Source organism: Phoca vitulina, unplaced genomic scaffold (assembly GCF_004348235.1).
Source record: "Phoca vitulina isolate PV1807 unplaced genomic scaffold, GSC_HSeal_1.0 scaffold12, whole genome shotgun sequence".
Taxonomy (NCBI): Eukaryota; Metazoa; Chordata; class Mammalia; order Carnivora; family Phocidae; genus Phoca; species Phoca vitulina.
Genome location: NW_022589715.1, coordinates 33824638 through 33839380, shown reverse-complemented (window position 1 = coordinate 33839380; position 14743 = coordinate 33824638). Strand labels below are relative to the sequence as shown.

Below are 14743 nucleotides of genomic sequence, written 5' to 3'. Positions count from 1 at the left end.
AAAGTCAGTTATACCGAGTGTATTCTTCCCCTCTCCCACCCTAAAAGTAATTAGTATTAGTCCAGAAGGCTAACCTTTAGTTTTTCTTTCTTTGGCTTCTTGCTCTTGGAGTGAGTTTCTCTGCTGCAGACAAGTCCTGCATTTGCTTAAAAGCTCTTGCAGAGTTGGAATTAGAGCTGGGTTTAATTGCTTGGGAGTGTGTACTGACAGGAGCAAAGCAAGTGCCCGCAGATCCTGTAAAACCCAGAGAGGAACACTTACAATTCTAAAGCTAACATTTTGACACAGTTGTTTACTTTCCCAGGAATCCATTCTGGTTTCTCTGGCATTTTTAGAGAATGCTAAAACTAGAGAGCCAGGATTAGGATATTACTGTATTATCATGCCACTAATTAGGTCAGACTGAAGACTCACACAGTTTTCTGAAAATGGAAAAGGCAAAAAAAGATAGGGATTTAAAAAATAAGCCCTGAATTATCCATGAGAAATTAAGGCCTCAATCTAGACATCATAGTTCCTCAAATATGCTGATTTCTGGTGCAAGTCTCATAGTAAGGTCATTCTTGCTCAGCTCTGGATTCTATTCTGGCATCTAAGCAACACGTGGTTACTGGTGAAGCAGTAAAATGCTGCTGGACAGGTGCTAGCATTCCATTATTGTATGACCCGGCCATCATGGACATCTATTTAAGGCAACGGATTCCCTTGTTTTAACTGGCTTTATAATCAGTAGATCATTAATCTGATTGTTTCAGTTATTTATGAACCATAAGCTGTGATAGAAACATCACATGTTTTCAAAAAATGTAAACAAGTAGAGATAAAGGCAATGTCTCCCTCTTGGTGATCTTACTGCCCTTAGCATTTAATGACATTTGCTCATGTCTTCCAAGGTAATACAAAAGTGTGTACTACATACTTCAAAGGCATAGAGAACACATATTTAAAGAATTTGGTTTTTCATCATACGTGATTTTCAGAGTTTAAGTTAAAGTTATGATAGTAAAAATCATACTAAAGCCAAATTTAGAGTTGATTTAAGGAAAATACTGAAGTACAGGACTATTCCCTCCCACAGTTCTTACCCCGTTTATTTTTTTAAGATTTCGTTTGTAAACAATTCTACACCCAACATGGGGCTGAAACTCACAACCCCAAGATCAAGAGTCACACTCTCCTCCGACTGAGCCAGCCAGCCACCCCAATTCTTACCCCATTTAAAGAAGCACTTGCTTTGGAAATTTCAACTCGGTTGGTGAAATCAGATTGTAGGTTCTGATACTGATTTATCAAGTTTGTAATTAGGGTGCTGATCAAATTGGCACAGTTTGCTTCAGAAAACACTTGACCTTGAACCTGGAAAAAAAAAAAAAAGATTAAAAAAAATCTCCAAAAGACCAACATAATGAAAACACAACCATTAACACATTGGAAGTAACACACTGAGTTTCCAAAGTAGGACATACCTTTAGAAGAAAATGTGTCATGAATGTGTACACAATGTTGTTGTTCAGAAAAGTTCTTTCATCCATTAGGATACATTTTATATATTCTGCAAAAACGGGATCTTCACACAAAAGCTTGATGCAATTTTTTGACATAGCAGACTACAGTGGGGGAGAAGAAGTACTGATGGTTGAGCACAGAAATAACTGAAGGCTTACACACTGCTTATGATGAACATCCAAAGTCATTTTAGGTCCTGTTAGAGAAGCCACTTTTAACTCCGTCTACTGCACTTTCAGTTAAGTAACTGTCCTCCCAATAAACTAAAATCTTCCGCACTTAGACTCTACAGGTGAGTGTAAGAGGAAGAGACTTGTAACAAGTCTGAAGGACAAAATGAAAAAAAATAGGTTTCAAAAGAAATTCAACTTTATTATCTAGCATGAAGAGAGAGAACAAGGATTGGACAAATAAGACTAACAAATAGGATGAGAATGTTTTCAGGGGACCAAATTGATGGATAATAAGTAACCAAACTATATGTGGAGAAAAAGACAAATTTTAAGAATTAAATTTATTCCCTAAAAGGAGTTAAAACCTTAAGCAATAGTAATTTGTTTGGTAAATATCTTCCCCCCCCATGAATATTGCAAAGATAAACAGCAAATTTAATTATCTCACAAAGATAATTAGTGGGTCCCCAATATATGGAAATTCCACTAAAATTTGGTTTTCCTGTTTTTCAATGGTCATGGCTCTTAAACACAAGTAGTATGTCTTTAAGTAGATATACTCTCTAGATTATATGTATTTTAATAATAGATCATTTATATGGAAGACAAAATGGACTATTTAAAAAAAATAGGACAAAGTTTAGATAATATATACAGGTTATATAAATATTTTATTAGGGTAAGCAATTTGGTAAGTACATTCAAGTTCACCCAAGAAATCAGGGAGTCTAACAGGACCAGGGCCCAGCTCCTCAGACACTTGCTGTCAGGAAAACTGGGTCATTGTACCAGCCGAGCCTCTGCCTGCTGCCTGGGTTTCTTGTTGGCTGCTTCTACCGAGCTGGCAGGGCTTTAGAAGCCTTACAAGAGTTTTGCATTGTCTTGAAGTTTTTGGAGATGGTGAATTCTTTGGAAAATAAGCCAATAAAGGGAGTGGTAAAATGCTGGAGTAGCTAAAACAACAGGGAAGCAATAGACAGTGGCAGAGTAGAGAAACCAAGAAAACCCAACTACCCGAATCAAGAATGAAAGGAAGAGTAGCAGCGGCAGAGGGAAAAAGCAGAGATCTGCTCCAATTTGCTGAATCGACCACTCAGCTGAAAAATCAATCAGCAAGTCATTTTCTCAAAGCCCCAATGTTCTAAAGCTCTGTGACTAACATAAACTAGTTCAAAGATTCCTACTATAGAAAACAAAATGACATTTCTTTAGGGGCCAGAGGGGACTCCATTTCTACACTTGAGAAGCTCACAGTTTGTGACCAGGAGACAGAGAAACAACTATCCTAGCACCACCACTTGACACACATCCCCCAGGAGAAGAAAGAGCATTACAGCCCAGGCAGGAGGCTATACCAGAGGCATACAGTATTTCAATGTTTCAGATACTATAATTTGGGTAAAGTTTAAGCCAAAGTAAAGTTAACAAACCTCTCTGGGGATGAGCAGCTGCAACCAGGAGGAAACCAATAGTTTTTTTTCGGGGTCTAAAGAAAGTGGGGATCCTTTAGACCTGATCCAAGGAATGAGCCAAATCTTAGGACCAATCTAGTTTCTCCCCTATCTCTGTGCCATTCTCCCCCCCCACAATTAAACAAGCATTACTGAGGTGCCCACTTTATTTTAAAGAGTTGGCTCTTAGATACTTAAGGTAGGTAGGATATGGTGTTTCTTGTTCTCAATGAAACTGTTGGTAAGAACAAGTATATCGGACTCTTGAAAACCTCTTCAAAGTAACAGGGAAGAGGTGAAGGACAGACTGCTGAAACTGTTTCTGCTAAAGCTCTGAGAAGTGTGGAGGGGAGCAAGACAGATGGGGCAGATGAGGGACAGCAAGAAGTGGCATACGCCTTCTTCCCCTAAATACCTCCCTGTTTTGGTCTTTCAGCATAACTGTTTATATTGACCTAGAAATTACAAATTCAATAGCTACTTTGAAACATCCTCTCTGATACAAATCTACTGAAGTAAAAACCTCAAAGGGCAACTTGATGCCCAATACTCAATAGCTATTACTTCCATTAAGCATATTTTTACCTACCAAGATTCTAAAACATCTCCAATTTCCAGCTTGTGTTCAACCCATTGTTCCTAAAATTACTGACCAAATGGTCAGATGAGATGAAAGACCAAATCATCTAAAACTCATTTTCTTTACCTGAGTCTGGCATAGCTCAGTCCAAAGTTTGGGGAACAGTGCAAGATGAAGTGGCAAACCTTCATAGGCAACTAGGACACCTAATATTTGAAAAGAAATCAGAATAGGTTATAAATTATACTACTGAGGTATTCAACTCTGCAGGTACAATTCTAGGTATTTCTAGTCATAACTATGCATCTTTTCTACATGTTTTAGAAATATATAGAATAAAGGGGAAGAATTCATTCCAGTGCTTTAACCAGTGAAATAATTTAGAATGCAGTATACTTGGAATTTATTCAGATTCCACACCTCATTCCCAGCAGGATCTGAGGTAACTTAAACCAATTCTGCTTTTTAAGTATTGGAACTTTATCTGGGACAATATAAGAAGGGTTATTGCAAGTGGTCCCAAAGCTTTCTTGGATTAAGGTACCACTCTGCATATTAGGTAATTTTCATGGACTAGCTAAGCTTGGAGGGGAAGGAGGGACAAGGTTAAAAAGAGGATGCGGAGAATTAGAAAACATACTGTTCTTCCTCTTTTACCTTGTTTCTCCAAAAACAGGGAGTATAATCTTTATGGTGGATATATGTAAACACTGCTCTTGAGTCCAACAGCTTCTAGCCTTGTCCCCAAGCTCTTCTGGGTAGACCATACTTAGCTGTTTGTCAGGGTCCTATTTGGAACCTCTACTGTTTTAACCTTCCCCCTCCCTATTCCAAATGTCAAGTGTATCTCTAAGAAATGTATTCCTCTACCCTCTGCCCTCCTACCTCTCAAAGCACAGAAGTTGCTATACCACAGCTGTAAGTAAATTTCCCATTCTCCATGCTCCCACTTCCAGCGAAAGTATGATGATAGAGGAGAAATATAACTCTCCTCCAGGTAAGAAAAAATTATGAGTCAGACATGAAGTTAGCGAACTTTTTCTATAAAGGGCCAAACAGTAAATATTTTAGTCTTTGCAGCCAAATGATCTCTGTTGCAACTACTCACTCTGCAGAGGTAGTATGAAAGCAGCCAAAGACAACACTAGATGAATGGGTGTGGCTATCTTTCAATAAAATTTAAGAATACTGAAATTTGAATCACATGTAATTTTCATGTGTCACAGAGTATTTAGAATAAACTAGTATTTTTTTTTAAAAAACCATTAAAAAATATAAAAACCCTCCTTAGCGTGCAGGTAAGCTCACTGGTTATACAAAACCAGGCAGCATGCAGGCTATTATTGTTTGCCAACCTCTGGGTTTGACCAAGGATTCAAGAAAATCTTAAGACAGGAAAGTCAGATCAGTCATCCAATTTAGTCATCCAAGAATGCCAAGTTTCCCTTTTGTGGGTAAGTCTATTTATTATATTCCTGTCAAGATTAATCCCTTTGTAGAGAGACCCCCCAAGGAAACTATTCACCATTTTCCTTTATCGTAACCTAATCTGGCTGGGGATGGAGGCATTTACCCACCGTAAGAGCACAATACACATACGCAAATGAAGGCATGTCATCAAAATTGTTGGGTACAGGAAGGAGTTTCTATGCTCCCATGTCCCTGCCTCGTAATTACCCATAAAAGTAGACCAAGAGTTGGCAAACTCTGGCTTGCAGGCCAAGTCTGGTCCACAACCTGTCTTTGGATGGCCATGTGAGCTAAGAAAGGCTTTTGTATTTTTAAAGGATTGTAAAAAAGAACAGTGAAACGAAGAATATGTGACACAGACCATACGTATGGCCAGCAAAGTACACCTTTGCAGAAAGTCTGCCAACCGCTGAACTAGAGGCTGCCCTGACCTCTCAGGTGGAAGTAGACTGTACATTACAATCTAAGTTTCTCTAGTCTTTACTCTTTTTCCTCAATTATTCCTCAAAGTATAAAATATAATCTTTATTCCTATTTTCCACAACCACCAAAAAGCCAGCACTACCACAGCAAACCAAAAACCCCAGAGGATTTCTATAAGATCACTTCCAAGTAATAATCCGATACTAGTATCTTTATTTTACAAGAAAAGAAGGAAATAAATACATGCTGGCATCTATTGTGCTAGGTGTGTCAGATAATTACATCTGATTTTCTCATCAACTTTGGGAGGTATTGTTTTATTCTCATTTCCCCTTTTCTCAATGAAGCTATCAGGCTTGGAGAGATTATGTAATCTGCTCAGGTTCATCCCAAAAGCCAGTGAGCAAAACATCTATCCCAGGTATACCTGATTCTGAAGCCTATAATCTTTTCAATGATCAGTGTTTTCCCAGACTTCAGTCATTCATATCACTTTCATTATTGTTTTTGTATCTGTCCATCACCTGTACTGTTTGTTTACTTAGTACTGTTCTTTGGATTCACTTAGGGAAGATAATGCTACATTAGCCTTAGGCAACATAACATATAGGAAGTCACAAATTTGGTATACTAGTTATATATTCCTGTGACACAGTAAGATCTATACATATTTATGAATATGAAATTATTTTCCATGGACCATCTTATACACTACACTCTGGAAAACACTGCCACCCATGATGAGTCAAAGATCCCTCTCTTACAGTCCTACCTATTTCCTGAGTTGCACCTCCTTTGGAAGGAGGGCCATCCCTTCAGAACAACACAGTTTAAGTTTCTTTCTAGCATTTTCACAAAGCACTGAGGATGAGGCGCATCTTGGCTCTATGACTCAAGGTAGAGGCCAATGCCATCCTACTCCACACATTCTTCTAATACCTTCTGGGATGTCTTACTTACTGGGTACAAAGCACAGAGAGATGCAATCAAGACACACATCCAAGCCTTGTCTCAGTAAACAGGACAGGCAGGCCTAAGACATACTGGCTTCTGCCCACTTAGCTTTCTTCATCCTGTGACTTCAGACATCCTCAATGGGTTCTTACCCCAACCCATCCACAAAGGAACTAATATACAATAATCAAAAACTATTCCAAATATCTTTTCCTCATTAGTAACACTTAATACTGTAGATGCTACTAGATGTGTTACTGAAAATCTTATAGAAACTGTTTTTGTAGGTAAAATGGTAATTTAAATGATTGCTGTGAGGATGTGTATATTTACTAGTTTAAGGTGTCTCCTATCTGAATTGTGTCAGGATTGTCTGGTTTTCTATAGGAGTGTTTAACCCATCCAAGCATTGTCCATGGAAAGGTGTAGCTTTTGCCAAGCCCACAACTAATGCTCTGCTATGGGACTGAATCATCAAGACATTTTAGCCTAAGAATATCACACATTTGATTCTTCTAATTCCCCTTGTTCTCACTTATACCCACTAAGCAACCAAGTGCTGTTTATATGGCTTCCCATGTAGGTTAGTGGAAAAAAATCTGCTGGCCCTACCATGGAATATTCAGATCCTTGCGTCAGTTATTCCTCTTTGTAAATAACAGACTGGTAATCAAATTATAAATATATCTATTAAGTATAATTACTAAGTATTAGCCTAGGATAAATGGATTTGCCCTTGGTAGACTGGTAGAAGCTGCCTTCTGATACGCACTGAATGATTGGTATCTTCATTCACCTTAAGAAGTCTTTTGGAGAACAGCTAACCAGTTGTCTTTCCAATCAGTACCATCTTGACATCAAAAAAGGTAAAGGATGAACCAGAGCTGTGCTTTTTTATAATCTGAATTTCTAATTTGTTTACTTTTACCAACAACCTTAACTTTTTTAATTCTAGAGATTTTGAAGATTTCACATTTTTAGGTATACCATGTTGCTTGCAAAAATTTACTATTTTTTACTTTCATTTACTAATGCATTCTGAAAACTGTCAAAAGCAATGTTAAATAGTAAAGGTGATAGATTCTTGTTTTATCTCTGAAAATGAAAATTAATTAAATGATGAAATCTAGAAATTTGTCATTTAATTTTACTTGGGCATCTTAGTGTTAATTTTACGTGTGTATGGTACCTTAAAAAATGATACAAGAGTCTGCAGTACCAGCTTCCTAGACTACTTTCTAAAAATTTTGTTTCCCCTCCCCAATACAAATGATCATTGCAAATAATTTAAAACTTACAGTCATTTAACCTAGACCTTGAAAGCAACCCATAAGTTTATCCATACACAGTTGAGACTGTAATCCCCTAGGTTTTGTGTGTTGTTTTTTTTTTTTTTTTACATGTACTAAGTGATTTGTCCTATTGTTCTAAGACTGTGGTCACATTCTGCATATTTTCCAATTTGCTTTTTCTCATGTAATCCAAAGTCATTTCCTATCTTTTTATTTTAAAGATCTATACATAAGACAAACTATTTAAAGACTATACAATAAACTATAGGTTTACTTAACTAAGCTCCTATTGATGGACATTTGAGTTGTTTCCAGTTTTTACCCAATACAAACTGAATGAAAATAAATGTCCTATATATGTTTTTGGACACTTTTGTAAGTAGAGTAGGGTAGATTCTTAGATCTGGTAGTACGGGATTAAAGGCTATGAACAATCTAAATTGATAATGCTAGTACGCATCCCTGATCTGACTCCATTATAACATCTTTTCTTTTTTCAAAGCGTTTAAGTATGTATGACATCGAAACTTTATCTCATAGTTGGAAAAAAAAGGAGAGAAAAGAGAAATCATCATTAGTAAGGTGGGGCAGCCCCTCATATGGTTACCAAACATTTACTTGTTTTGTATGTGTGAAGGAGTTGCTTGCTGATGTCCTTTACTAATGTTCTTGCCCATCTCACTGAATCCTAAAAACTCTTTGTATATTGCCAATACTAGCAATTTATCAGTTAAGAATGCAAATATTTTTCCCATTAGCTGTACTTTAATCTATGGCATTTTTCAACATGTAGTATTTTCAGTTTTTATGTTGCCAAAAATTTTAATTTCTTTTGTTTATGGGTTTTACGTCCTGCTTAACATGGGCTTTCAAATTGGAAGGTGCTATCCATATGATTCTGTATTTTTTAGTATTGTTATGATTTTATTTTTCACAATTAAGTATTTAATTCTCCTGTAATCTATTGCAGTCTAAGTACTGAAGTAGATATTAAAGTTTGCCCCTTCTCTCCTTAGATAGTTGATTCTCTCAATACCATACAATCTCCACAGGTCTGATAGATCATCTCTATTGTCTTCCAAATCCTCACGTATCCTTATGTTTGTCTGGGGGCTGTTTTTGCCTATGTATGCTTTTCTGCCTATATATTTGCATATCTACATTACATAGTTTTAAGACTATACTTTCAGGGATCATTTCTATAGTTCGTTACATTACTTAGTTTTAAACAGTATAGTTTACTTTTATGTAAGACAGGAGAGAAAATAAACCTGTATTTGTTGTTCTCATGCAAAAAAAAAGATTAAAAAATTAATGGAAGTGGGGGGGGGCAGGCCTGTGAGTGATACGGTCATGTGTACCTTTTGCTATTTTGAATTATAAATTATGTGTATGTAGTAAATCCTAAAAAATGAAATTAAAAATCACTGATCTTTATTAAGTATTTTAGAAATTAATAGTGCCAAACCCTATTATTCTTTTTAAGAATTTTCTGGGCTAAACTCTGCTATTTTTAAATTATCAAAATACTGTAGTTTCAGACACACTGTTATTTCAATGGCAGTCAGTAGCTTTATTCGCTCTCCCAAAATTCTCCCCCCACTTCTCTGTCTTCCCTAACCCCATGCCTGACTACCCTCACTTCAAAAGCACTCCAGCCCTTACTTTACTAACTAGTTAGTACCTGCAACTCTAATATGCAATAAAATTCCTTTTTATCTCCTAACAAATCTTAAAATCTGCTCAGTTACCCATATAACAATTACCACAAAGACTTTTCCTCAAAATTAGAAGTGACTTGCAATCCAAGTCTTGAGACAATCCCACCTATGGTCACAACATTCTGGCCCTTGGACCATCTAACCTCAAGGCTTAAATGATTAAGGACATAACCAATTTAAATTTACCTTTCCCTCTCCTTGTTGCCAAATTTAATTTCCTGAAGAAATTACACAAATTAGAACTCCTTAGCAACTCTCTGCTCCTCATTACAGTCATTAATGTGGGCTTTATTTTAAGCTCTTTCCTAGGTGCCTCTCCCTGGAAATAATCATTTCAGCTGAAAGTGGGAGTTAACTTTAAGCACTGGGACATACTCTCTTCATTCAGATGAGGCATGAGGAAAGCACTGCTTTTAGGTCTTTGTTAAAATAATGTCTAATTAATTTTCTTCATTAATTAAGACAATAACCATGAATTCCAGGGAAGTTGACAGAGTAGGAGGATCTAGTAAAAATACATAAATGAATGAATGAATTTAAAAGAAAAAGATACAGCCCAGAAAATTTTCTTTTTCCTGCTCAATTTGTGAAGGCTTTGGTTTCTATTCAATATAGCCACCACTCACATCTGGCTTAAACAAAAATTCAGCTCCTTAAATCACATTTCAAGTTCTCAACACTCACATATGGCTTCTGACTATCATACTGTGGACGATGATGCAGTTGGAGAATATTTCCATCCTCATAGAGAAGTTCTATAGAATAGTGCTTATGTAGAAAACTAAACACTAGGAGGCAGCATCAACAGTGCTTCATGGTTACAAGAGGAATGTATTAAATACTATAAAAGTTGATTCAGCTAATGTTGAAGACTAAGTGTATGTCCTTTCCCTCCCTCCCTTCTTCTCTCCTCCGTATTTAATTTCCCTGAAACTGTTTTTGTATTGATGAGGAAGACAGTCCCAAAGAAGGTAGAAATTCACTATTTGATCAGAGCTGTTCAAGCAGCTAAAACAACTCCTCACATAACTTCTGGTATAAATCACATAACACGATTACCAAGAACTTTTCTTAAGGTCAGCATTTAGTTAAGTCCCCCTCCTTATCTGGGAGTAAGGCTGTTACTAGAATTCCTGGACATTTTCTCACATTTGATCACTGTCACTGCTAGGTTTTATTTTTTTACCAAGTGCCATGACTGAACTGTGTAATCATGAAATGGCCCATCTGAATATGTGCTTCCCTCCCCAACCACCCCCACTTGCCATTTCAGCCGCATGTGTATAAAACCAGCTAATGATAACAGGTGGAAGGAACAACCTTTCAAATGTGAAGACACTCTAATCACTTACCAATAAGATGGTTTTTCTGAAGAGGAATTATCCCTGACAGCTGTTACCACTTCCTTCTTCTCCGATAATGAAACCTAAGGTATGTTCACATCTTTTGCCCTACTTAAAATGGATCAAAACCTTTTCCATAGAAGGAAGGGGTTGTGATTGAGGAAGAGCACAAAGGGGAGTTCTAGAGTATGGCAATATTCTGTTTCTTGACCTGGGTGGTGGTTCCACGAGCACTTCACTTCCTATGCTCTGAAATAAAACTACAGAACACTGGGAAAGAATCCTGGGCCATCCCTAAAGAAGTAAGACTCACAGGACACACAGAGCCCGGGAACTCTGGAGGTCCTGAGACAAGGGATATGTCTTCTAAAGACTTATCAGCTAGAAAAAGTCACCCAAAGGGAGCAATTCTCTTATAGCTCTCAAGCACATCCTTGAGTAATTTGAGTTTTTAACCTTTTAAAATTCACTGATGGTTTTTTCTATTTCTCATATCTTCCTTTTCAAATTTCCTTTCTTCTCATTCACTTCTCTATTTCATGAGACTTACCTCCTAATTTACTCATATATGCACCTCTGCTTCACCCTGGCAAGCCCACTCAGTTTGCTCTTGGCATTGCCAGCTCCAAAGCACAGCTGGCACTATAGATCTCATTTTATCCTCAAGACCAGGGCTGGGAAAGTCCACCTCTCTAAGCCTGCCTCCCTAAGCAGAGTAGGTTTTGGTTTTTTTTTTTAAATTCTGCTGGGCAGATGGAGGAGGACTTGGGCTTCTATGTACAAAAGTGATCAGCCCTACTCCACTCCTTTATAGGCCAGCTGAAACTCTGGGCAGAACTATTCAATGGAAACCAGTAAGTTGGTGTTTTCTTAATAAAAATAAAAGTGTTCCCAAGAATAATTAATATTTTTAAACAGTCACTTTAAAAAAGAAAAAAAGGATCGTCTCATTTTTGTCTCCCCTTCCTGAGTGGCTAGGGGCTTAAAATAATTCAGTGGAATTTACTGCTCATCTTTTATACTTACTCAGCTTAACTAATGTTTCAGTAAATTTTTCACAGTTGATTGCAACTCGGCATAATAGATGGATGAATTGATGATAAGAAAAGAAGTAGTCTAGCAGCATACGATCATAAACGTCATCTTTGCCCTGAAGGTTAAAGATGATAAAATGGTTGCACTTAAATTGTATAATAAATTAAAGAGCATATTTTGTGCAAATGTAATAAGTTTAACTAAAAAGCTGATTAAATATTTAAATTCTATAAGAACCTAGTTTTAAATTCCAAGTTTCTAGTAATGTTAAGATCTTAATTGTCACAAGTTTATTTTCAGTGTGCAAATGCTATCAATTAAAATTACCCATTATTTCTATATACTTTAATCAAGTAAAATTACTGTAGGATTTTAAAATGTGACACTTTAGTTCTACAGACATCATCAAGAGTTGAATTAAATTTGATTTTTGAAAGAGATTTCAAATGATTTCTGTAATGGCTACTACAGTGTTAATTATTTTTAATATTTTATCTTCTAAGAAGTATATTTAAGATCCAAAGATGGTGGGCAAGGGAGAGTGTGAATGAAGCGGGGTGAAGAAAAAGGGGGAAAAATTGTTTAAAAAAATGTTGAAACTGAGATAAATTATCTTGTGTCAATGTACCTTCTCTCTATAATTTAGAATTAGCATTATTTTAGGATACGCATTAAAAGAGAAGAATCAGACTACAAATGATGATAAATCTATCAATCAGTGATATTAAGCCTAGGTCAAAGGATTATAATTAAAGGGCAGTAAAAGAAGTCATTGATTATATGGCCAAATTTAAACAATAGTAACTACCTAACTTGACTTTTCAGGTTTAGATATATGACCCAGTTATAATTTAGCCTAGTGACAACTAGTAAGACTTTCTATTAGGGTATTTTTTTTTTTAGGGAGGAAAAAACTTACTACTTGTGCTTATTGTTGATTTTGCAAATACTCAACCAACATTTCAGAGCACTAAAAGGAAAAAGTCCAAATGAGTCTAATCTTCTTAGGATCCACAAAATGGTCATTTAAGTCTAATATAACTGCCAGAGGGAAAATTTCAAATTACTGTGTACTACAGAAACATGGTTTTCCTGGCATCCCAACATACCTTACTGGTTTCCACCATTGTGGGCAAGAGGCACATATTGAGTTCAGGGCGCGGAGGCCGAATATTGCTTTTCCCTCCTATTAGCTTGATATTTTCTCGACAAGGGAAATAAGGTCCAAGAGACACTAAGACATTAAAAGTGTACAATAAGAATAAATGGAAAAAATAAATCTCCATGCTTCAGTGTGCAGAAAGATTAAATGCCAACCACATTCAAGTACTGTGCTAGATGAATACGTACTTGGTATATTACTGTGATGATAAGTACAATGGTTGTGTTGTAGAAATGGAACCAGAGTATGAAGAAAGTCATGGGGACTCAAAAGCACAAGTTCCTTGAGGACATCTGAAAGTAAAAACACAATATGAGTATTAAAAAGCTGGAGGATATCTAACTTGCTTCTTTCGAACTCACAAATCCTGCTGGGGTGACTAGTTGCAGTATGGCGGGTGGAAAGGTTTAAAGAGTCTAAAACTGTTTTAGCTGCTGACACTGGGAGAAATTCTGTCTGATGCTCAATCAAATCTGGATCAGTTACTAACCAAAGTACAGCCATCATTTAGAAACCAAAGTTTAAAACTATTTATTTGTATTTTATTTATCCAAGAGAAGAAGCATCATGGAGAAGTACACTAAGGGAAATATTTAATGCACATTGATGACATGTCTTCATAAAATCAACCAAAGCAACTTAAGACAGAAATCTAAGGCTCAAAGTTCTTTGGATCTAAGACATAATCCTTAGTCTACTTTTAATGTTTCATGATGCTAGCTTGACTAATGTTCATCCCCTAATCATAGAGAAGTAAAGCTCGTGATGACAGGCTACTGAATCAGAGGTTACTGAAGTATAGGCCAGTAATTCCACAGAGCATCAGGCCAAAGCTTGCCAAAACTGCTTATACGTGGCAGCCAGTTATTCATGTCATTTTGAGAAACTGGAAATTAACAATTACAGTCTCTAAAGAGGACTTTTAAAAATGGCTTCTAAACTAGTAAAAAATACATTATAAATTTAAAATGGGGGGGGGTCCTTTAACAGGCACAAGTTATCACTGCATTATAAATAATCAATAAACAGGTAAAATACCTGGGAGTCTAAGAACAAGTACTACAAGTATCTTTAGGTAAAAGAACAGGCAGTAAAAATAATCTCCCCAGCCCTTTACAGCATCAGCTCTCCTTTGCAAAACATTTGCATGATCCTACCTTATTTACATAGAACCAGAAGATCTCAGAGCTGGAAGAGATCTAGAGATAACCTAAGGTCAAAGAGCCCAGATATATACATGACCTGCCTGTGATCATATAAAGTAATTACTGGCATGTTGAGAAATATAACTAGATTTTCTAGAACCTGCTGGCCAGTGTGAGTTACAAATAAAAAGTACAAATGTCTTCCAAACCCTGCAGAACTAATATCACATCCTACAAACAATATTCCACAAAAATCTTCATCCATTAGGTTTTTACACATATATATTTTCCAAGTAACTTACCTATACAGGCATTTCTAAGTTCTGGAGGACTATAGGAATTAAGAAGAGTTAACAGTTTATGGGCAAATTCAATTCGCTCCTGCCACTGAATTAATGCTTGTTTCACATCTGCAAATATAAAAGCATACATAAATATGCCATTTGAGTTCAAACTTCCTCACAATTATGTTCTATTTTTATCTACAG

General features: G+C 36.5%; 1 protein-coding gene and 1 pseudogene across 5 annotated transcripts in view; one reads left to right on the top strand and one right to left on the bottom strand.

Moving 5' to 3' along the window:
- The window catches only part of USP34 (ubiquitin specific peptidase 34), a 260898-nt gene that overhangs the window by 2964 nt on the left and 243191 nt on the right, over positions 1-14743 (bottom strand). For 3 of the 5 annotated variants that reach the window (XM_032410902.1, XM_032410904.1, XM_032410903.1), the window contains 8 exons: positions 14558-14665; positions 13299-13403; positions 13058-13182; positions 11940-12063; positions 3837-3916; positions 1467-1607; positions 1213-1356; positions 75-234 (listed from right to left, as the gene is read on the bottom strand). In XM_032410902.1, coding sequence (XP_032266793.1) covers positions 75-234; positions 1213-1356; positions 1467-1607; positions 3837-3916; positions 11940-12063; positions 13058-13182; positions 13299-13403; positions 14558-14665 — 987 coding nt within the window. The remainder of the gene's footprint in view (positions 1-74; positions 235-1212; positions 1357-1466; positions 1608-3836; positions 3917-11939; positions 12064-13057; positions 13183-13298; positions 13404-14557; positions 14666-14743) is intronic. The other 2 variants (XM_032410905.1, XM_032410907.1) reach the window with 2 other exon arrangements.
- Positions 9024-9125, top strand: LOC116636493 (annotated as a pseudogene).